The 23904-nt window shown below is 35.4% G+C and overlaps 2 protein-coding genes across 7 annotated transcripts; one reads left to right on the top strand and one right to left on the bottom strand.

The window, feature by feature from the left end:
* Positions 1-1677: 1677 nt before the first annotated feature.
* On the top strand, positions 1678-14499 carry LOC112560831 (transducin beta-like protein 3). The gene is given in 23 exon segments (XM_025232901.1): positions 1678-1831; positions 2267-2318; positions 3145-3240; positions 4119-4163; positions 4656-4733; positions 5396-5544; positions 6043-6213; positions 6737-6812; positions 7340-7427; positions 7809-8002; positions 8238-8276; positions 8278-8439; positions 8632-8738; positions 8974-9181; positions 9549-9638; positions 9910-9978; positions 10348-10418; positions 10646-10802; positions 11228-11286; positions 11808-11911; positions 12015-12086; positions 12351-12509; positions 14053-14499. Coding segments are annotated over 23 exon segments (2352 nt in total). The 5' UTR covers positions 1678-1811; the 3' UTR covers positions 14139-14499.
* Positions 14276-23364, bottom strand: LOC112559021. 6 transcript variants are annotated; one of them, XM_025229852.1, is made up of 15 exons: positions 23222-23360; positions 22484-22964; positions 21969-22080; positions 21814-21880; positions 20407-20523; positions 20121-20192; positions 19635-19737; positions 19152-19253; positions 18056-18166; positions 17301-17434; positions 16776-17015; positions 16229-16310; positions 15963-16069; positions 14869-14985; positions 14276-14404 (listed from the first exon to the last, which is right to left on the bottom strand). In XM_025229852.1, the coding sequence occupies exons 4-15, from the start codon at positions 21865-21867 to the stop codon at positions 14306-14308; spliced, it is 1338 nt and encodes a 445-aa protein (XP_025085637.1). In that variant the 5' UTR covers positions 21868-21880; positions 21969-22080; positions 22484-22964; positions 23222-23360; the 3' UTR covers positions 14276-14305. The 6 variants fall into 6 exon arrangements, with proteins under 6 accessions (XP_025085637.1, XP_025085645.1, XP_025085655.1 ...); XM_025229860.1 differs by having other exon boundaries at positions 22484-22934; positions 23222-23353; XM_025229870.1 differs by having other exon boundaries at positions 22484-22918; positions 23222-23239.
* Between the last annotated feature and the right edge of the window lie 540 nt (positions 23365-23904).

Below are 23904 nucleotides of genomic sequence, written 5' to 3'. Positions count from 1 at the left end.
TAAATATAAGGGTAGATAATAATAATAATGAGGATTTTTATAGTACTTTTCCAAAACTTTTTGCTCAGAGCGCTTTACATAAATCATATATAACCTACATCATAAACAACCATGCACCCACATTCATATATAAAAGACACGCTCACTCCTACTACAGACGGTACTCATAAACAAAGTATATACAGACACACACCATGCATGCTCAGGGTCAGGACAGGGTCACAGTGAAGTCGTTCTGACAAGATGTGTCTTAAGTTTAGATGATGTTTATTTGACATGTATCCAAAAAATGGTTCTCCTTATTGTATGAGAAGGATATATATATATTAGAATTACAGAATTCTCTATTGATGACTTTGATGACATGATGTGACATTTTAAAGACAATTCTGAGTAAACATGAAATTATACACAATATCCCAACAAGTTAACAGAAACTGTCATTAGTTTAAAGAAAGTTGATTTTCTTTTTATTTTGTAGAAGATAAGTACACATTAAATTACCTAAATTCTAAACCATGATGTCAATGAAGCCAAGAGCTTTGAGCAGAAGTTTATACTCAAGGGGCTTCTGAACAGAACTGAGTTATCTGCTTTGATTTTGTGAACTAGTATTTTGTTATAAAGTAAACCCATGGCAAAAAACTAATTTTCAAAAAAAGGATTAATAAAGTTGTATTGTGACACTAAGCTGCTTAGAGGAAAAGCATATTTTGGTTCTGTATATATTGTCCACACAATTATTTTTGATAAGCTGTTCTCCCATTCCTCATCATGAATTAAAGTATTAAAGTTGTGTTTATTTTTTTTAAAAATCCACCAATGCAACTATTCATAAGAACCTTTTCCAAGCAGCAATAATGTTTATCACTCTATGGCATTCGCAGTACCAGACCCACTGAAAAAGTCGGACACTAGTTGTCAAGGTAGGTCAAATGTATTCTCACCAAATGGTGTATTTCGATTGGCCTTAGGTCATAAGCTTTCGTCTTCTTTTGATCAGTCCTTATGATTAACCTTTAATCTAAGATTCTAGAGTATAGTCATAAACCACATATTTTGATCAAAGTATCCTTCACTTTGTGTAAAACAGTCAATGTGACTGGACACACCCTGGTGTCCTGCGAAACCTCTCGTGGACATTGATAATCTCAAACAGTTCACAAAAAGAACCTCTCAACATTTTTTCTAAATATATACAACATCTGTATAAAGGCATGGTTTTTACATTTGATGCATTTTAATATGCATACTAATCATACGTTTTTCTCCTCAAAAATCTTTATCAGTAATGATATGTGATGCACTGGATTAAACTAGTTCTGCTTGTTTTTTAGTGACTGGTGACAATGAGCAGTGTCCCGATTCCGAAGGAATGGCAGCGTAGGCAGGACAGATAACAAAAACGCAAACCTATCTTCAAATGCAAACTTACACAAATAAAACTCGTCTGCACTTTCGAACAATTAAGTACTGAGACAATTATGAAATGAATATACAGCAAATTACAGGAAGTAAAGACAAAAACCTGCTTAAACAATCGTCGAAACGGCGTCTAGGATTCTGATCAGGAAGTCCAGGAAAGATATGCAACTGTGAGCCACCGCGATACGGGAGTGGGCGGAGGGCGGGAGGGGGCAAACGTTGCCTCGTTTCATTGGTCAATCGAGGTGGGTGCTTTCTACTCTTTTTCTTAGGAGAGTTCCACGGCGGAAACACATGGCTTAGTTTAGTGTTGTTTTCATCACAAATATCCTAAATATACGTCCGTGGTTTTCATATTGGTACATTTCAAACCCTGAGATATTGTAATGGGCTCTACTAAAACAAAGTAAGTACAGTGTACATTGATGTTAGCTTTTAGATCCTTAGATAATATTATGCTATACCATATCCTTTATTATTACATTTGTAGCACCTCACCACGTATTAATATTTTCTCGTCACTTCTGTAGTGAAAGGCTAAGGAATCAGACGTTCTTGCAAATCAGAGATCAGAGAATACTGGAAATATGGAATAATAAATGCAGAAGTTCATCAGAAAATGAATTCATTTGTGATGCATGTGGATCTAATTAAAACTATTCAATTTTGTCGGTTTTACCACGTTAATATAATTTGCTTAATTTATAGAGCTATACGTTTAAAAACAGTTCTTGGTTTTTTTAAATATATATATATAGTGCTTTTAAATATATACATACATATTGTTATATATAGTGTTAAAGACGTAGGCTACAAGAGTTTTGTTTTTTGTCTCTTGCAGCTTGACCATTGCTGATAAATACGATGCATTTTACACTGGAGGAATAATTCAGGTATGAATAGATTTTTATAATCCATGCATGTATATCCATGATATTATCATTCGCCTAATAAGCTCTTTTTGTACAGTTGACATCACAGTTAAAGAATGAGGGGGCTGCAGACAACTACAGCAAAAAAAAAAATCAACCAGGATAATTTGACCACTGGCAAGATCAAATACACTATTTTTGGAATTATAAAACATCAAGGTTCTTTCATGTAGGGTTTATACCTGACAACAGTGAAGTTCATTTACTATTATAACAAAATGTTCTTCAAACTAAATGAGTACCCTAGCAATGGCACCAGTTTTATGTTAACCTAACATTCGCATTTCAGTGAAATGCCAAAGAACAAATAAAGATAGATACATTCTTTGTAAAATGTAATGAAATAGTGATTATCAGTTTGAACAATTGAGGAAATTAGCATCTGTACATTTTACTGTTGGTTTAGTCATGCCTCCAGCATCAGTTTTGTTTTGTTTTTTTAATTTGGTAAAATTATATCTAAGCTGAATGTAGGCACTTGACAAATATGTACAAAAGGCAGAAAGTTTCTTCTACACTGCTTAAACAATACATGGCTTTGTTGACAATGTTTGATGTGAATAGCTGCTTGTGTCATCAGTGGTTGAGTCAACTGTTAGTAATTGATTTAATCTTTGCAGTGAATGAGACATCTTTAGGTCATGGTTCATTTGGCTTGTGGTAATGTTGTCCAGTGACCTGTTCAGCTGGGCTTTTTAATCCTTTAATGGCTTTATCATTCTTTTGTGAGTTAAGATAGGGTAATCACTGCTGTGTGTTATTTCAATATACTTTTTTTAAAATGCAGTTCAGCAAAGATGGCAATTTCATGTTCTGCTGCTGTGGTCAGAATGTCAAAGCTGTGGAACTTAATACAGGAAAGATTCGAAGTTCATTTGGTCAGGTAAGTCTTTTTGATTAAAAAAAATTATCACCTGTATTAGATAAGACTTTATTCCAAAGAGCAGTAAGGTGCAGCTCTAAATAGAAGACCAACAATAATATCAACGCATCCATATCTGCTCTTCCATACATTCTCCTACAATCATGGTTCAGGTTTACATATGATCTACATTCATTCACACATGGTAGCATTCAGAAGTCAGATAACTGAACAACAAAAGACTGCCTCAATCTGTTGGTCCTGCATGCAGGTATACATAATTGATAGCCTTGTGAAGGTTAATGAAACTCAACAGGACATGTCTGTCATTGCAGACACTTTCGGAAGAATCTGGCTGTTAACTTTTTCTATATGATTCTCTTATGCAGCAACAAGCATATTCATAGCTCCAGTGTGTTTTGCATTGGATGTTATCTCAAAACACACACTGCAGAAATGAATATTTAAGGGGGAAAACTTGGCTTTTTCAGGGATTGTTTTACTGTGAATTACCTCCATTAAGGAGCTATTCCGTCACTTTTCATCTACATTGAATAATTTGAACAGAGTCTGAAGGTCACTTTGGGCTGTTCCAATAACTTTGAAGAAAACATGATTCAAGCTCCTCTTGTCCTTCAGTGGTAAACTAAATAAAAATTATAATTTTTTTATTTGCCAAGTGACACTGCACTCAAAATATGACTTGATGGAAGAGACAAACCAAGAGAAAGAATATTCAGGCCTATTCATAGACACAACCTCTCTTCTTTGCTCGTTTTTTTTTTCCACACTCCCTTTCTGTCACAGACACTTGTATCTGTGAAGCATTTTTTAGGGAGCTGCATAAGAATGTTTCTTCATCATAATCAATCACATTACACAATTTTGTTCTTTCTTAGGAAGCTGAAGATATCACATCTTTTTGTCTGAGCCCTGATGATGAGGTAGGTTGACTTAACTGAAAAAGCCATATTATCAAAACTGCTGTTTAAGAAATGGTTGTAAGTAAGTTCCATTTCGTGGTGTAGCATTTTATTCACATGTCAGTTATTTGAACATAAGTTAAAATGGGGTTTAATGTCAAAGTGTAGTAGTAATTGTATGCAATGCTTCCCATTATGTAGAAACATGTGCTCCAAATTAAATAATGATAAATTTGCCTAGGAGTCTGAAAATGTAAATGATTTAGCATTGGGGTTCTAAAACATACAGGAGTTTAGACCAGAAGTTTTAAAGATTGTATAATAAACTGGACATGAAATGGGATATTTTGCCATTACTTCTCATCACACAGAAATCATATACTTTTATATGTACAGAAAATGGCACCACGGATACAGGTAAAAAAATAGTAGCAAATGCACTGGAAATCTAAAACCTCTTGCATTTTTTTGTGGGTGGGAAACTCTTATTGGGTGTTATTTATAATTTTGCAGTTTCTGGTGATCACTACACAAAACTTGTTGCTGCGGCAATGGCGTTGGAAAGATGAAATACTGGTTAGGTCCTGGAGAGTAAGTTATCATTCTATATTTTTAACCCTCTAACAAGCACTGGGGTCCATGCAAACCCCAACTAAAGTTTCGATATTTATAAAATGCGAACTGTTTATCTCAACATTTTGAAATTTCTTAACTTTTACACTTTAGTGGTGGATGAAAGGAATTTTCAAATATATACATACAAAACACACACATGCTGAAATTGGGCTGGTTCATGTAAATCTACTCGCACAGCAGGCCAGTTGTCTTACATAATGCTCTCTGACAGCTTGACTCAAGGCTTTGTTATTTACTCAAGGGTTTTCTAGCTGCAAGCATTGTCAGTTGAGTCCTAGACTAATTTCTTGTCCCACTTAAATTTTCACATGACCAAAAAACTTACAGTCTCATTGTGCTGGATCACTTACCACATGACATGCTTTTCTGATGCATATCCCACATACACCCAGGTAAATTTTTTTCAAGTGTTACAAAATGATTGAATGAAAAGGCTGACAGCTGTTTTGAATGTGTCTGTGCTATAATAGGCACTTGATCATTGTGTGTGAACTCTGGCAATTTTCAACCATTTTTATTTCCATACTGAGAAAGCATTGAGAAATATGCAGTTTTTTCTTTAGCATTGCTGTTGCTTTTCTTGGGGTTTTATTGCGTCCTCGTAATCTTCCATGCAGGCAATCCATACAACACCTGTCATGTCCATGACTTTTGACCCTACATCAACCTTGGTTGCAACAGGAGGAAGTGACATGCTGATTAAATTATGGGATGTCTTACATCAGTATTGCACACACAATCTCCGAGGACATACAGGTGTCGTCAGGTAGGAAGATGATCAAGTTTAAATGAAAAGTTTATTTTTTTTGAAAGGAGATTATCTGCCCACCATAAGAATGGAAATAACAAAATACATGTTTGCACAATATTAAATATTTTTGACATGAGGTTGTGTCTTCTATTGAGATTTCTAGAATTTGACATACTGTTTATATGGAATTTAGTCTTTTATAATCTTTATATACATGCAGTTCTGCTACCTTCAGTGTCACAAGGGTTGGTCAGTTTTACAAGAAAAGACATCTGATGTTTTGAGAAAAGTAAAACAATACTCAAGCTGACAAAGGATTAACGGCAGACTTTGAAATGATTATCTGTTGGACAGGTAGTGTTTGTGTGAATCTAGTTTTCTGGGCTGTACACTATGGAAGATAGAAGTTATGAGAGTGAATCATGCACAAAATGAATAGAGTGCTAAGCTTCACTCTGAATTTTAAACATAACACCAGATTCTATGAATTACCACTGTTTTGTAATACTGCAGATTAGTTCAGTTTCATCCAGACATCTCCAAACTGCAGCTGATATCAGCTGGTGATGATTACACAGTCCGAGTCTGGAACCTTAAGACAAGCACATGCATGGTAGTCAACAGAGACCACCACAGTCTTGTCACAGGACTGTGTTTTACCAAGGATGGTGACGTAATGTACAGGTAAGCTGCAGAGATTGTTTGTATGACAACAGGATGAACATTCTTTTTTTTTTAATCCAGAAAAAAGACTTTTTACAATGTTAATAATCTATAGAATTCCAATTGTTAATTTATTTATTTAAAGACAACCTGTTTTGAGTACCACACTATTGATGATAAAAACACAACAGCTAATTTTGCATCTTGTTTAAGATATCACAATTCTCTATACATAACAAGCAGTTTTGGGAAAGGGCACACATTTGAGTGCAATTCTAGATGCATTACTCTTTTGATTCATTGGATCCAGTAGGCATATAGTTGTGCATAAAAGTATTAAAAACTAAACTGGTATGATTCAAGAAGCAAGACATAATTTCCCAAACACAGGACTGTGAAATTTCTTTATCATGTTCATTTAAAATATATGTGTTAGTTGCAACAAGTATGGCTGTAAGCATTGTACAAATGTGTTTTCAAATTAAAAACATCATCAGAGATGCATGTAGTAATGGTTTTCATGTGCCATTCCTTTGACTTGCAGCTGCAGTAGAGACTCGGTTGTTTGCATCTGGGACATGATCAAGCTATGCGTTGTCAAAATATTACCTGTTTTTGAGGTACTTTATTTCAAAATTACTTTTCAAATCTAATGGCAAGCTGATATACTATAAATAAAAAAAGTATACTGTTGTTCATATTAATGTCTCAGTTTAAAAGGCTGACCTGAGTGCTAAATTATTTTATATAAGTAGATTCGGTTCATTACAAGTTAGCAATTCTCAAAACTGAGCAAGATACAGGCCTTTGAACATTGCTGTTCTCACCAGGGTTGTAGAAAGTGGTCTAGACCTCATTTCCCACGATATCGAAAACATCTGCTCACTGACTGAGCAGTCTTTTAGTACATAATGACTTGCTATTTGGGCACTGCTTCATTAATGCTTGAATTACTGTTGACCTTTGCTGACAATACAAACACAAATATGGTCAATACTATCATAATAATGTACTATGCATTTTTTAAGAAACTAATAGTAGCTGTATGTTCTGTTACCTTGCAAGCAACTTTCACCTTGATTTCACATTTAACTTGGGTTGATGTTATAGGTGTTTATTTTTCTTTTTGTACTTTTTTTTAATTCAGAGTGTTGAGTCCGTTATGGCCATTGCTCAGTTACCTATGCTTCAAGGAGCTGACCCTCAAGATCATTTTGTGACAGCAGGCACTGGCGGTATGTTACATATGCATGACTCCACAGGTTTCACATGCTTTCAGATACTGGTGGCATGATGACATACATATATACATAATGACAGTGTATGCAAGTGGGTATCTGTCCACACCATCATTATAATATAAAGTATTAACTCTTTTTGAGCTGCATGAACGGGCCTTTTTTTTTTCTTTTTTTTGTGGGTTTTTTTTTTTTTGGTAAATACTTAACCAAATGGCAATTACTAAATTGCCCTCTAGGGATTAATAAAGTATTATCTTATCTTATCTTATAAACTTGATGCAAGACCTATATGTGGTTGCAGTATGACTGATACCTAGTTACATTGGGAGGGTGATGGATGCAGTGTTTTACTTTCTTTTTTTTTTCCCCCTTTAGGTACACTTAAGATTTGGAACAAGAACACAGGTGCATGTTTACACACCAACAGATCCCTCTGTGAGGAGAAGACAGAGGAAGGGAAGACCATTATCACACAAGCACTGTACAGTGAAGTCCTAGGCAAAGTGGTTATCGCCATGTATGACCATAACATCCTGTTCTTAAATGCAGATTTTTCATATTATAAACAGGTATAACATTCATTCCCCTCTCTCCTTTCTCTAAAAAATGTTTATCAGATTAAATTTTGTGTTTCTTAACTTATCAAGACAGATCTATCCAACCACTTCAGCAGCTATTAAATCTGGGCTGCTCACCTGTGTTCATATTTAAAATTTTACTTTCTTTTTTTTTTATTTAAAATTTTTTGTTGTTGTTTCGTGTTCGTCATGAACGTTTGTGTCTAAAACACTTTCTTAATTACAGTATTCAGGGCATCTGGAGGAAGTCCTTGATGTTGCTTTCTTTGGGTGAAAATTCTTCACACATTATAGTCCTTAGCAACAGCAGCAAAATCAAGGTCTTCTGTCTCAGCAACATGGCTTGTCAGATTTTGGGAGGTCACTTAGATACTGTTTTAGCTGTCAGCTCACAGCCTAAAAATAACCTCTTTGCGACAGCTTCCAAGGTTAGATTTTGTTGTTTTTTGTGGTTTGATTTGCTGGGGAGGGGGGTTTAAGCTTTGTGTTTGTCATAAATTTACTACGCAATATTTGAATAAAGGAAGGTGTGTAGCATATTCTAAAAAGATTCTTAATTACCCACTAGTTGTTTTAAATGTAGTCTCATTTAGTGAAATTTTTCTGGTATCTGTGAACAGGACAATTCTGTGCGAGTCTGGAGATTTCATCCAGATGCAGGCAACATTACCTGCATTGCTGTGGGACAAGGACATACACAGGCTGTGCATTCAGTTGCATTTTCTAAGTAAGTATTAGTGAACACACAGAGAGAGAAGAATATGATTTCTGTAGCCTCTTTATTTTCTAAACATTATGGTATTATCTAGATTAGTAAGTGTACATGGGCTGTGATATGTAAAAAGAAGCATTTTGAGTTAGGAGTGAAGCTTCTGGTGAAAGCAAAAAGTAAAGTTGTCTTTTGTGTGTTTTACCAACTTATGCACATGCTTCAAATTTTATTTTTAACTTTTATATCTTAGGTTATCATCAAATTTCCTAGTCTCAGGCAGTGAGGATTCAACTTTGAAGCTGTGGTCACTTCCACCTGTTGCAAAATTGGACTCTGATCACATAACTACTCTTCACACAATATCTACAGAGTGTGCACATGAAAAAGACATCAATTTTGTTACAGTTGCTCCTAATGATAAATTTATTGCATCGGCATCACAGGATAAAACAGCTAAGGTTGGCATTGTTGTCAGAAGACATTCAGCTGTTTTATGCATTAAATGACATTCTTTAGTTTGGGAGAATTCTTTAAAAATCTTGGATACAGCTTTATTTTGTCAAACCTTATATGCTATTTTGAGTCACAATTTTACCATTCTCCTGGTATCCAAGCCATTTTCTTGAGAAATCCCCAAATTTATAAGGGAAATTAAACCACTTTAATCAGATAAATGGGCTTATTGACCAATGATTTTGTATACATTTCAGCATAGCCAAACAATTATTATCCTTATATGCTCAAGCAACAATATTTTTAAAACATCAGTGCATCTTAAAATACCGAAAGGCTTGAGGAATTTTTTTTCTTCTGTATTTATTTTAGCTTTGGAGCCTTCCTGATCTCAGTTTAAAGGGTGTTGTTCGGGGCCACAGACGGGGTGTCTGGTGTGTCCAGTTTTCTCCTGTGGATCGTGTGAGAAATGCACTTTTCATCTTAAAATTAAGCTGTTCTATTTTATGCTATATGTCTTTTAACAATGGTACGCTTACTGTGTGAAAACTGATGTTTCAATCCAGAGAATTTTAACAGTACATATCAGAAATTTGCTGAATGTTTGTGTTGATTCTTTGCTGTGTGTTAATCATACCTGTGGTCAGATAAAAGTATATTTAGTTCCTCTGTTGATTAATGTTCTGCTGCTTCATTAACTGAAAATGTTTTGATTTTGTGTTGTAAATGGCAGTGCTTTGCAACGTCTTCAGCTGATGGAACAATCAAACTATGGAATCTGACCGATTTCTCCTGTTTGCAGGTATGTTACAATTTTGTCTTTACTTGCATTGAAAATCATATGCAACTTGCCTTTTAAATTGTCAGAAACATGCCTTATTTCTCCAGCTGTTTGGTTAGATCAGGTATTGACTGTGTAATTCTGTTATTGGTCAACAAGCAGTAAGCAGATGCTGCATAATCAGTGTACATATACAGTCAGTAGCTAGACTCAGTGTGTTAAAAAAAGTTTCCCTCTCTCACACACACATACACACTGTCTTTGGAAGCTTAGAAGCTAAATATAGTTCTCTATTGTAATGTAATTAATGTTTGAGATATATGAATTGCAAAATAAAAAGAGTGTAGATGAAGCATTTTGCTAATATTTATTTTGAACTTTTGTGTACAGACATTTGAAGGTCATGACAGTTCAGTACTGAGAGTTATATTTATCAGCAATGGCAGGCAGCTGATCTCAAGGTATGTATGTGTGCATATATATGAGTGGATTGGTGGCTGCATAAGGGCAGTTGGGTTGAGTTGCAAGTATTATTTGATAGTAGGTAAACAGTCTTTTTGAAAGGAAGAAAAACATTACAAATTGTTTATCTTTTGAAGGGACTTGAATCTGTTTTAGGCCCCCTTTGTAAAGGGGAAAAACCCCTCCATCTTTGGTCGTTAAAAAAAAATACCTAGTTTTGTTTCAGTGATTCTGAGGGCCTTCTGAAGCTGTGGACTATAAAAACAAAAGTATGCGAAAAATCTTTTGATGCTCATGACAGCAAAGCATGGGCTTTGGCTGTCCATCCAAATGAGGATATCATTATAACTGGTGGTGGGGATTCTACCCTGCTCACCTGGAAGGCAAGTGCCACTTTCTTGTATGTTCTCACCATGACATTATGGTACTTCTAAAACAAAATAACATTCTTACAGCTCTTATCCTCTTGACATCTAGAGACAGTTTGCTGTTGAGACTTTCTGTGAAAGGTTTAAGGTTAAACAATCAGAAAATGAGTAAGATAACAAGAAATGTAAAGGAGAAAAGAGCACTTATGGTTCTTAACAGAATCAGATGGAGGTCCAGCACTCTAAATGCACTTTTTATCTGCAATGACCTACCAGCATCAAGTAGAAAGCTATAAAGTTTATTTTTATTGACTCCTGCGATTTGTAATTGAAGAAATATTCCAACCTATATTATCAGAAATCTCAGTGGGTGATGTAACATATTTGTCACAAGCTATGAAGTCCTCTAAAGATATTTCTGCACTTTTTTCCTGACACAGGACACAACCAAAGAAGAGATGCAGCAGGCACAAGAGCAACGAGAAAACTTGGTGCTGCAGTGAGTTTAACACTCTAATGTTTATCTCAATGAACATGAAAAGGAAGACGCATAAAGTTTAAACAAAACTTTACTATTCTCAAAAGACTGGTGTATAATCATATTTCCCATTTCAGTGTATAGAATAGCCCTTCAGTTAGTTTTCATATATAGGTTTTGAATTATAAAGTTACACTGGGTATGTTTATATGTATGCTCAAAGATTTACAGTGAGTTGGACATTTTAAAAAATAATGCATCACCTGTAATGATGAAAACAGGGAGGCATATAGAGCCAAAGTCAGCTGTTTTCGCTGGTGCTCAATCCGAAAGCGTCAAGAAAGTGGTGATGCTTGTACCTATTATAAAGTTCATTGCTGAGCAGCCAAAGAGATACTTTTTTTAAATGTCACACTATTTATAGCTAAATTTTAACCCTAAAATTTTCATAACTTTTTTTTTTAATGGCACCCCCATATAAACTAATGTGGCATAATTTTAAATATAAGGAAAGTACTTATCAGTGCAACTGTCTTGTACAGGGAACAGAAACTGTCCAACTACATTCAGGAAAAGAAACTTCTGAAGGCCATAGGGCTAGCAATCTCTCTAGGGCAGCCTTTCCGTGTTCTGACCATTATGAAAGGTAAGGTGACATTAACTGACAATGTGATCTTTATTTTGCCAGTGTAATGTAGTTTATTTGCCTGAGAAGCCACTCCAAGATTCAAGATTTCTATTCATTGCAGATATTCTTGAGACACCAACGGGGCTGGAGGACCTAGAGAATGTATTGGCACAGCTACAAGTGGATCAAATGGGTAACATCTCGTAAATTTGTCTGTGTTTCCTTCTAAGTCTTACTACATTTTCTGTGCAGATATTTGTGAGGGATGATGGAACATGCAAATAGCTTGAACAGTGTAATAGCACATTGCTTTATCACACCTCCATGGAAGTGACCTAATTGAATTGATCTGTGAAAGCAATAATCATGTGGTCATATGCTAATAACTAGTTTTGTAGTATCTTGACATCTTGCTGACCTAAATATTTTGTACCATGATCTTTCTTAAAAACTTCAGGGACACTTGTGAGCTATGCAGCCCAGTGGAACACAAACAGTCGACACTGTTATTGTGCACAGGTGGTTGTCAACATACTTCTCAAGACTCTTACTTCAGATCAGATTCTAGCTTTGCCTAATTTCCAGTCATCTTTAGAAGCTCTTATTCCATATACAGGTGAGGTTTGCACATAATTTCCAGTTTTATTTTGAAGCTTTTATTTAATTCACATTTAGGGTTTAGAGAGAGTAAACTGTGCCCTTGTTAGCTCATTCCCAATGATATTCCCCCTTCCTTTCAAATTCTCCCCATCTTCAGGGATATTCCATACAATTGCTGCACATTTACATGCTATTCAGAAACCTACTGATCCAAGAGATATGATTAATACTAATTTTAAATGAAGAGCGTTATCACATATAAATTTTACTGGCATTCTTGCCATCTTATTCTGGTTTTATTTTTCAATCCTTCTTGAAGATAGTAACACAACACCAAAAGGTCACAACATTTGAAATTCTGTTGATTGTCAACCCTTAAAATAGTCTTTATTATGCTTCTAGTAGTTGGAAAGATCTCTAGCAGAATTGTCATCTATGAAAACAGCTTCATCCCCTAATCCTTCACTGCCTTTTTGTTGTACAGTCAGAACAGAGACACTGTGTTCTTACTGTGTCTGGCAAAACTCACTGTGGAAGACATTGACGGCTTCCACAAATGAGTGGTGAAACACAGAAAGCATTTTTTTTTTTTAACCAGACATGCTCGTAATTTTCTTTTAATCTTTCATCAGAAACATACAAATACACATGAAAAAATACATATTTCAGTGGGGGGAAAAACATGACATACACAAGACAACCATCTCATCCACCATCAAAAGCAATCTATCCAACACATCCCATCAACCTCATCAATGCAACAAAAGCAAGGCTCTCAAACCCTGAGCAAAACACAACAGCAATAAGGAAGTGCGTCCAACAAATATGTGAACTAACTTACCCCTTTCAAAGCAAGAATTCAAACCAAGGACCAAAACAGAGCACAAAACTTCCCATCCCACCCAAAAGCGCAGTACAGATATCAAACTATGACAATTTCCACCACAGGTCAACACCATGATAATACTCCAACACTCATCATTAATTCAAGAACCCCCATGCATTCACCTCAACAAGAAAAATAACCATAAGGAAGATAATGCTAATGCTCAACAACAAAAAATAGTATGTTGTAAATGAGGCATCAAGGCTTAAGAGTATTTTTGGTCTGAGCAAGCGTTAAACCACCAACCTATTTCTAAGTATATTGCAAAAAAAAGGTTACAAAAGAGAGGAGGACACAAGGCCTCATTGGATACAGCAGCTGTACTTGAGAAAACAAAACTTGGACATCATCTTTACTAATCTAGAGAGACAGCATGTACACAAAAGCTTCATTTTAAAAGTGCAGATAACAATCTTAGCAATACAACCATGTGGTGATCTACCAAGTGAGACAATGTTCATAACTTTGTATATACAGGGCATCATCTGGGCTTGTTCCCTTGATACCACGCAGTACCATTCTACTCAATCTGCGCTTTCATCTAAAATGAGGCTATCATGTAAATATGAAAATTAAATAGGGATTAACATAATTATTAAAAGAAAAATAGATTTTGTGTCTCATACTATCCAGTTAACTTGATTGCAGTATTGTGTCTGTGTGTGTATTGCAGAAAGACATCTGCATAGGATTAACAGATTGCAGCAACAAGTCACATTTGTGGATTACACTTGGACTTGCATGAAAAGTGGAATGTGAAAACAACAACAATGTGATATGGTAATACTGAAAGCATCAAATATTTTTGTCTACAAATTCCAGTGCTAAAATCCATGGCTCAAGAACAAATAATCATGTCAAAGTGAAACCAAAAGTGCAGTAAAAACAACATCCATTTTTTGCAAAGAAACTCCTATCTGCTTCATTCAACAAACTGCAGTGTTATAATTCTTGGGGCTGTTGCACTGCAAGACCTTTGACTGGAGCGCCTGTAGCTCTCTCTTGTCCTTACACCCATACTGGATCTGGAACAGTAGGATTAAGGATACATATTGTCCTAGTTCATGTCGTCATTGTTATAAACAAATGATTTAAGCAATGAATTCTACTGTGATCATGAGTTTTATTGTTTTTTGATTTTTTAAGTATGTTTGTTCGTGTACTTTTGTAGATATGCATGTGTGCAAATATGCAAATAACAATATTTGAGAGGAAGGGTGTGTGCACATGCATGTGTGCATGACTCCCTGTATATGGAAGCAAATGACAGTATTCAAGATTTGTTCATCTTATGTCCAGAATCAAATCATCTCCCTACAGCTAAAAATAACTTCTACCTCCATCTTCTCATTGTGTATTTTATGAATACCTTATCCTTAGAGGTCACTTTTGAATCGATGATGATGTCCACCTAAAATGAGCAAATATATCTGGACAAGTACAGACACAAGTGTAAATATGTCAAGCTCACATAAATATAAAGTCTCACCTTTTCCAAAATGGTGGCAAAGAGCTCTTTATTCTCTTTGTTGACTTCTGTAGCTTTTAAGGATTCAAGAAGCTGTGAAGTCAGTTTTTTATCAGCAAAGTCATCTTCACGCCAGATCTGTCGTTTGGGGGTGAGGCAAATTTGCACAAGGTTTGAATGGACATAAATAAACATAATAAATGCATGATTTATATAATGCATGTTCATACTCATGAAGGAGCATGCTGCCAGTGCTTGAGATTTTGACAGCATACAAATGATGGAAGGATAAACAACCATGCAGACAAGTAGTAAAAGACAAACATAGAAGGTGCAATGAGGACTCGTGGAACAAATAGGATTAATATATTTTGTGAATCTACAGAAAAAGACAAGCATGTGGACTGGTCAACAGATGGAAAAGGTAAAAGAAAAGGTTGAAATGGAACTGTGAACTAGAAGTATGTGGATTGTTAAGAATAATGCTCATGAAACAGATACTAAAAATTCTGTGACCATATGGCTGTTCTGGTGATCAGATTAGCATATGATCATCAGAATGGAGCTGGAATAAAAGGGAAGAGAAGTTTATTATGTCACACAGCCTCACAAATGCATCCGTTTAGACCAGTTCTTTTCAGAGATATCTGTTCAGTTATCCATCACTTGTGATTCATTGTTAGATAAAAAGAAGGTAACACTTGCTCATAATGTAAGTGAAATTTCTATACTGTGTTCTTATTTGGTTAGGAAGAGGATCAGCATAATGCAGAATTTTGTTTGCAGAAAACCTGTATTAGCTATTGGCTTTATTAAAATGCTCAATTGCTATAAATTAAACTGAAGGAGGAAAAAGTAATGATTTTTAAGATTCATTATTAATGTCACCCTCTAAGGGATATTGAGATATTCAAAATATTTACATGCATATTTACACATATTCCTTTCTATCTTTTAAATACTTTTTAAATGTTATAGCCCTGGTTTTCTTTTTCTCCCAATCTGACCTTGTATGCATGTTTTTAAGTCAAGTATGAGTGGCACACAGCAATGCATTAAGGGAAGCAGTCTTCTTTCTCATGAATGACAAAGAAGAGTCACCACACACATTTTACCTGACTGATGAGTTGAAGAGTGTGTTCTGAGAGACCTAAATCAGAGCTGCTGTTCAAAAGGGCATGCATCAGCTGTGGTTTCCATGGGTGATGAACCAGGTGCTCACCTGCTGACCAAGATTTGACATCACAAGACAAATGCATTTTGACCTTCGCAGTTACCATGGGAGAGACACAAATTTTAAATCATGGAAAATACAGTTGATAATTTAGGCTAAAGATCTATTATGTTTTCTGCTGGGAATTTATATAACCTGAAAACTTACCTATTTCTTTACCATTGATGTGACAGATGTCAATGAGCTTCCCCAAAGTCTTTATTGAGCATTGTCTTGTCTGATTATCACCCTATACAGATTTGTCAAAGACAGCATGTACAAAAAAAACTGGTCAAGTTTTACAAATCTTAACATTCCACCCAGAGTATAGCTAAACGCTAGACCAGGGGTGCCCAACCTATGGTCCGCGGATCACATCCGTACTGCTCATTTTAAACAGACACAACATAACTTCATTTTTAACGTCATGATTGTGGCCCGCGAGATTTTATATCATGTCCAGTGCAGCCCTCAGGCGAGAAAAGGTTGGGCACCACTGCACTAGCTTGTTGCGTGAATAGCCAGAGACGAAACGGTTGGCAATAGCAGGCTACTGCTCCCTTTATTCTGCAAGCTGCAAGCATTATCAAAACTTTACACAAAATACATTCATTAGCCTTTGACTGGTCACCATTTAACCAACATTGCTACTTTAAAACAGTGGTAAATGTTTGCTTTACATAAGACAACATTGTGATTTAAGGTCAGGCCATACCCAGCAAACATATTGTAAGATGAGACAGAACAATAGTCTGACTTCATGACTAGTAAGCAGGTGTCCATCTTCTAGAAGACTATCTGCATATTTCACTTGTAAAACTGGGCATGAGCGCCCATTGATGTGTGCTTCCAAAACTTTACACAAAATTTGGAGTGCTGACAGAGGACCTTCCAGGCCAGGATGTGCCAACCAATCAATCAGGAAAGCAACACTGAGAGAGATGGGACTGCAGTTCTGTAAAGAGTCAATTTCAACAATAAGTACCACTTGATGTCAGGAGGTACACAGTCTTCAAATTTTGTTTTAAATGCCACACTATGATCAACATAATTTTACAGTAAACAATAAATAAATGAGCAATACATTTGATAAAAAAAAATTATTTTTATTCTTTATAAATTTCACAAATAATATGTACATTTTGTGTGAATACTTATGAAAGCTACACAGCCAAATTAAAATCCTCTTTATTTTTCCCCAAAACATTTCAGCATTTTAAACATGGATGTATATACCTACCAAATAAGGAGGGCAGTTGGAGACAATCCAGGCAAGCAAAGACAAAGCTAGTGCTGAGAAAGAATTAATCTGAGAAGTCAGACTGAGCTGGAGGTGTTGAAGGAACCCTGTGTTCTGCACCATAACTGGTACAGCTGCAAAATGTACATGAATTTCCAAAAGAATTTAATATTCTTAATTGCTTCATCACAATTCATTTTAGAATTATTTTATACATGTAGATGCATTTGCTATATACCATTATTTCTCTGGATTCCTTTTATTTGGTACTTCCTTTCCACAAAACTCTCCATAACAATCAGAAAAATCACATCTTATAAAGGTTCTCAAAAATCTATGCTAAAAACATCGGATAATTGTCTTTCACAATATAAAGCATAATATCTGTTATAATCAATAATTGAAGCAGACTGGCAATATTTGTGTTTGGTTCTGGTTGATAATTATTCAAAAACCTGATCCTCACAAGATATGACTGAAGTAATCTTTTAACCAGCATTTTTATTAGTCAGGGCAAAATTATAAGACTGTTTGCGCATACAGGACTGGAGTCAGAGCAAAATGAAAATGTCCAAGTAGGTCCCCTTCCTACCCTAACTTTCATTCGATCTACTCTATGAGAATTCTTTGTATGCTGATAGAACATGGCAAATGACCTAGGTGCCCCATGCCTGAACAATAACTGTTACACAGCAACCTGACTTTAGTCTCAATTAACTGTTGTATAGTAAAGTTTGTGTGTAGGTGAGGTGTACCTGCTAAAGCTTGATCTGCTGCAGCAGCTTTTGTCATACCGAGGAGACAAGCAAAGCATTCCTTTAATATCACTGTGTCAGAAGCATCTCTGTCACCAGCGTAGGCTACCACTACAACAAGGAAAACAAGACTTCTTACAATCTATCAGAGTTACTTGCTAACCCTTAGTCCCCAGCCATATCACTATCATTCATTTTTTACATGTTTGTTTATTAAACAATAAAAACAAGGATAAAAAAAATATTTACAGGTATTTACAAGTATCAACGGAAAAGTTTCTTTCCCAGATTCAAAATCAAAAAGAAAGAAAAGTCCTTGTTCATTTGTTGCGTTTCTTTCACATATTTTCCTTTCGAGGTGCGTGGGTGCGGAGAGGGGGATTTCCCCCTCTAGCACTGTTGCCACTGTCGTTCACATCAGGTTACCCCACCGCTCGTGGTAGTGCTCTTCTGGCAAAGTGTCTGTCTTTCCTCAATCTTGTGTTGATCCTCGAGGTGAAGGTGTCTTTTATCTGGGATGGTGCTACAACGAGTCTGTGGAGGCGTAGTTTGTTTCTCAGTGTCCATATTATGCCTGTTTGTATTCTGTGAGGACGATGGTTGCTGCTGTTTGAGAAGTTGTTGATAGGGTGGGTGGAAGGGTGTTGAAGCGTATGCAGGCTAGTAAGGGGGTTGTGTTTGCGAACTTGTTCATCAGTGTGGACAGTTGCTTGCGTGTTTGCTGTATGTGCGTGCAGTGGAAGAGGATGTGCTCTGTTGTCTTGCTTTCGTTAATTGTGGCAGAAAGCACACATCTTTTGCTTTGTTATACCTCTGCGGTATAGAGTGTCTGCGACTGGGAGGATGTCGTGTGCTATTTTGAAGGACGTGTCTAAGGTGCTTGGGTAGACATATTTGTTGCCGAGTTGTTTGAAGGTGTTTGCGAAATTTATACATGGGAAGGCTTGGAGTACTCTTAGGGGTATGGTGCATTTGGTTAGAAGTACTTGATATAGAGCCCTCAACAACCTTCTCGTGGCAGATCCCAATTTCACCCTGAACCCAGACACGAAAACAAAAACTCTATAAATAGATCTAGCATAGGAAAAAAGCTTACCATGATAAAACAGTTTGATATTTAACCTGCCAGTAACAGGGTCTGGTGAGGTGATTTGCATCACTGCTGTTAAAACCTGTAGTAAGCTCCTGACCTTTTGACCTGTTCAAATTTATTTTCCAATACATTAGCTGTGCACATAAGTGAAACCCATTATATTTTTTTGTTTATACTTCCAATTATTATGCAAGCAGATTGTATCCAACACACTCTTCGGGTTTTTTCCTTTTTTTGCTATGATAATTGTATAATTATAATTGTAAATATCTTTTTACATCAGCATATATGCATGCACTAAGGCAGGCATCACACACAGACACAAACACGTGTGTGCATGGTGCACACACACACACAGGAGTTCTATAACCTGTCCTATGGTACCTGTCATCACTGACTTAATAAGTGATTATATGCATCAAAAACAAACATTTCAAAATAGAAGTCCTCAGCCAATTACACATAAATTTAAGCTACAATATTTACAGTCAGGATGAAGAGACTCCATAAAGAGGCATTTGAAACATGAGGCTACTTCAGAGTTAATATGACTCAGAAGTTCTTTCATCTCTGATGAAGAATCAGATATCTGCAAAAATATAAAACAAGAACTATAAAAAAAATGACTGCCTGAGCTTTGTTCTTGATAATGATGATAATTCAATATAGTGTGTCCTTCATCACAAGAACTCTGTAACACTATAATTGACAGATGATTTGCTAATGAATTTTTTTCTGATCCCCACAGGCAAACTGTAATAAATACTGGAATATCTAATATTTTAAAAGGCAAACACCTGCAATACTAAAAAGCTGTGTTAAGACCTTTCTATACATGTATACATAATTTTCAGAGATGCTTAACAATATTTTCCATTTCTTCATATTCAAAAAGTTGAAGTCTGGCAGGTATAAATGCAAAACAAAAAATTTTCCATTCCCCTAATTATTCTTATACTAAGGTACACTTACTCTCATAAGAGCTTGCAAAAGAAATTGCTTTGCAAGAACATTGGTATCTTTATGAGATGACATTACAAGACTCTGGAACCAAAAAAACAAAAAAAAGCTACAATTGATTTTCTCTCTTCATGAATCCCAGTCACACATCATATTTAATGAGTAACTTTCCAAATGTTTGTTATTTTTCCATACCCTGTCATACACCTTGTATGAAAATGATACAAGTTGCCCTCCTAAATAATATAAAAGTGTAAATAAATTATAAAAACTACGTTGTTCAAAAGAAATTACCCACCAGTAAAACAAATCTAAAGTGTTCACTGTGAAATAGAGTGAAGAATACTTGGGAACCCTCACAACTAAAGTTGTCTTCCTTCTTTCTCTCTTGGGTGTGCAGCAACCAGTGTTCAAGCTGTGCAAACACAGTCAAAGTATATGTTGGAAGTAAACAATATTCTTTTATAATCATTAATGACGTTACTTGATGGTCATTTATTTCTGCCCTAGAACTTTGCACTCCCTGCTGCTTAATGCAGCTCCCTATAATTACCCAGGCATGAGCAGGCTCCTATAGCAGATAAGGTTTTGTATACTGAGCAATTTTTTACCATGTGTGCTTTATGTGATGTTATGTTTTGCATCAGTTTATAAACTGGTAAAATATCAAGAAGATATCTTGTACACATGCTTGCATGCCAGATATGTATAAAGATCCAGCCTAAAACAAAAACAGGCAAAATATTAACAAGCAAAATTATATTACAGTATAAACAAACAGAAATATTTTAAACACTAGTCTTTACAATTTTAGTTCCAGGACCCATGGCTCTCCGCCTGCATGTGAATGACCAAAGAAAAACAGCAGGATGAAAGGTAGCCCAGGTCTCGAACTGACAGCTCCAGAATATATTTTATTATTTCATTTTCCACTGTAGCAAATAAGAAAGGAGTCTACAATTGTTCAGAAAAATTAAGGGAACAAAGCATGAGAATTTGTATTCACAAGGAAAAAAGTTACAAAATAGAGAAAGCAGTACTATGAATCGATTATTTTCACATTATTTATATTTTATTTTATTCATTCTACATTTGTATCCTCTTTATTCCATAATTTAGCTCTATTGTGCAAAATTTGCAAATAATTTTTGATTTAGCAGAATGATTTTTAATATTAGAGAAATATGACATCTTGGCATAGTTGTATATGCAAAGAAGTTGTATACACACACATGGATCGATGTGTCTTTATATTTTCATATGCTAATTAAGTCTAAGTTTTGGCTGGTGACATGCAGACACACCCTTTTTAAGAGTAATGGTATATTTACACTTTGATTAATTAAATAAATAATTTAAAAAGATTTAGTGGCAGTTAATGTTAATAGCCACAGTAACATTGTCACTACTTCTATTAACGTAATATCTTTATAAAACATTGACACTGAAGGTTTAGTAGCAAAATAATGTTAGCATCAGCAGCAGTTTCAACTATTTTACTCTACTCCTACTATGTTGACTACAACTGTAGCAGAAATGATAACACTAGAATTTTCATTTTTATAAAAATGTTGCATCAGTAGGACACCAAAATTATACCTGTCTTTTTTTTTTTTTTTTTTTTTAACTGGAAGCATATTAAATGTTGATCTGTAACACTAATATGTAAGTGAATTTTACACCGATTAGTCAATTTAGTACTCACTATTTTCCAGTGTTGCACAGAAGGTTTGCATTTTTTGAACATCTTCATCGACATTTATTCTGAGCCACTGCAAAAGACAAGATTGATGTCTTAACATTCATGTAGCACTTGTCAGTCCTTTGCACCATCAAACTCAAATGTATGTTGGTACTTACTGCTATTAAGAAGAGAATAAACTTGCTTGCTACTTGATGCAAATGCATCATTCCAGGATGTCTTGAGTAAACATCTGTTACCGCTGACAAAATCTGTACCGACGGAGGTAGTCTGTGTACATATAAATACAAGTTTTTACAAAGTGAAAAATATATACAGATTTCCCAGGACAGAAAAATCTTTCTTTTCTCATGTATGCGCTGCATTTGTTGTGATTTAAATACAGTTTTAGACAAAGACTCTCCATTTTAAATAATAAAAAGCGGCATTTAATACATTAAGACCTCAAATCTTCGCATAATTGTCATCAATAATTGTACATAGAAATCAGCTCATAAACTGTTGCTTTGTAGGAAAATCCGTTCATGTACACCTTTACTTCGCACTTTTGGGGGCACCACATGTCCAGAAATATTAATATGCATAAAAAATTTTAAACACTGAACTTGCAAAAAGCAATTCAGACTAAAGATTACTTTGTAATACATTTCAACTGCAAGAGAAGATGACTTACTGAGTTTCCATTAAACAGGCATAATACAAGACCATTATCAGCACTAAACCTGTTTCCTCCTCTTCAGATTCATAAGGAATAATCTGGAGCTTTTTATTCACTACAAGAAATAAGTAAAAGTGCATTTTTATAATTCTCTTAATTTTAGGTACAGATTGAGATATTAGAAAGTCTTGGTTTGCATTCATAATATACTTTTGTAAGCCTACTGCACTCAGTCAGAGAGAAAGAGATCCCACAGTGAAGGAAATACCATTCATATGAACAGAACTACTTGGATAAAGTGAGTGGGGAAAATTCTCACGGACAATCTGCTTCAAGCCATGATGAAGACATATGGGCAAGGTCTGGACTTGCGGACAGCCAGAATTCATCAATATAGCAAAAGTATGTATTAGCACATCCGTAGAGAGGTCATCCAAATCATTGTTGCCTCTGCAAATTCAACAGCCTGTTTAAGGTAATTGCACCTGAGTCACAACTGGCAAGGAAAAAAGGCAACTGTTTTGGAAGCTACTGGTAAAGTTAAAATATATTAGCTACAGGTAAAGCTGAAACATTTATATACACTTGAAAACATGCTTAAAATATACTATATTCCAGCCATATTTCATTGTCATATAAGCTGAAAAGATGGAAAGTCATAAATAAAAGTGCTTAGACCTAATTAGGCAAAAAAGCCTCCTGATGAATGAAACTCATCATTTCTAAATGAAACTTTAAAAATAATGGCCCAACCTCCATTGTGCTCTAGTCACAATGATGTTTAAAGGGAGATTTGAAGTCAGCACAGATTCAGCCAGATGAATGAGCTGTCCTTCACTTGTCACACATGTGTACAGTGATTTTAGGAAGCACAACAAGCCTTGCATCACCCCTTCATCACACTGCTCCAAATGACTCTGCACACAAATTACGACAATGTATTTCTGCATGTGCATGCTCAAGTGAATACACATCTGGGCAAAACATGAAAATGTATTTCTACATGTTCATGCACATGTGAGTATTATATCTGGTCGTATATATTTATAGCTGAGATAACAGGAAATGAATGGATAGTGAACAGAAAAGTGGACACCCATGATGGAATGTAGGTATGTAGTCAGACGTTTCTGATGGCTTGGAAGGATATATTGATGAATAAATTGATATAAGGATTCTTATTCATTCACTCACTCAAGAATGCTGTTGGACCTCAGTGGGCAAAAGGACTTGTGCAGTCTCTGAGTACATGCTTTGATAAAAACACTAATTAGGCAAAGCAAAAACTTAAAATGAAAGAAAATGTACCACTGCAAAAAATACATACGTATGTCATAAAAAAACTTGAACAAGAAATAAGAGAAAATGCTCACTGCACAGATTGGAAGGATGACGTTTGTACACTTTTCCATGATCAAAAGAAGCAGCTCAGTATC

This window comes from Pomacea canaliculata, linkage group LG1 (assembly GCF_003073045.1).
Source record: "Pomacea canaliculata isolate SZHN2017 linkage group LG1, ASM307304v1, whole genome shotgun sequence".
Taxonomy (NCBI): Eukaryota; Metazoa; Mollusca; class Gastropoda; order Architaenioglossa; family Ampullariidae; genus Pomacea; species Pomacea canaliculata.
This window is presented reverse-complemented; position numbering and strand designations above follow the sequence as displayed.

Coding starts and splice junctions, on each gene's coding strand:
- LOC112559021 (XM_025229843.1), bottom strand. CDS start 21,867: ATGTCGATGAAGATGTTCAAAAAATGCAAACCTTCTGTGCAACACTGG. Junction 20,193..20,406: donor ACTTTAGATTTGTTTTACTG/GTGGGTAATTTC, acceptor TTTTGGTTCCAG/AGTCTTGTAATGTCATCTCA. Junction 17,016..17,300: donor CCAACTGCCCTCCTTATTTG/GTAGGTATATAC, acceptor GACTCTTTACAG/AACTGCAGTCCCATCTCTCT.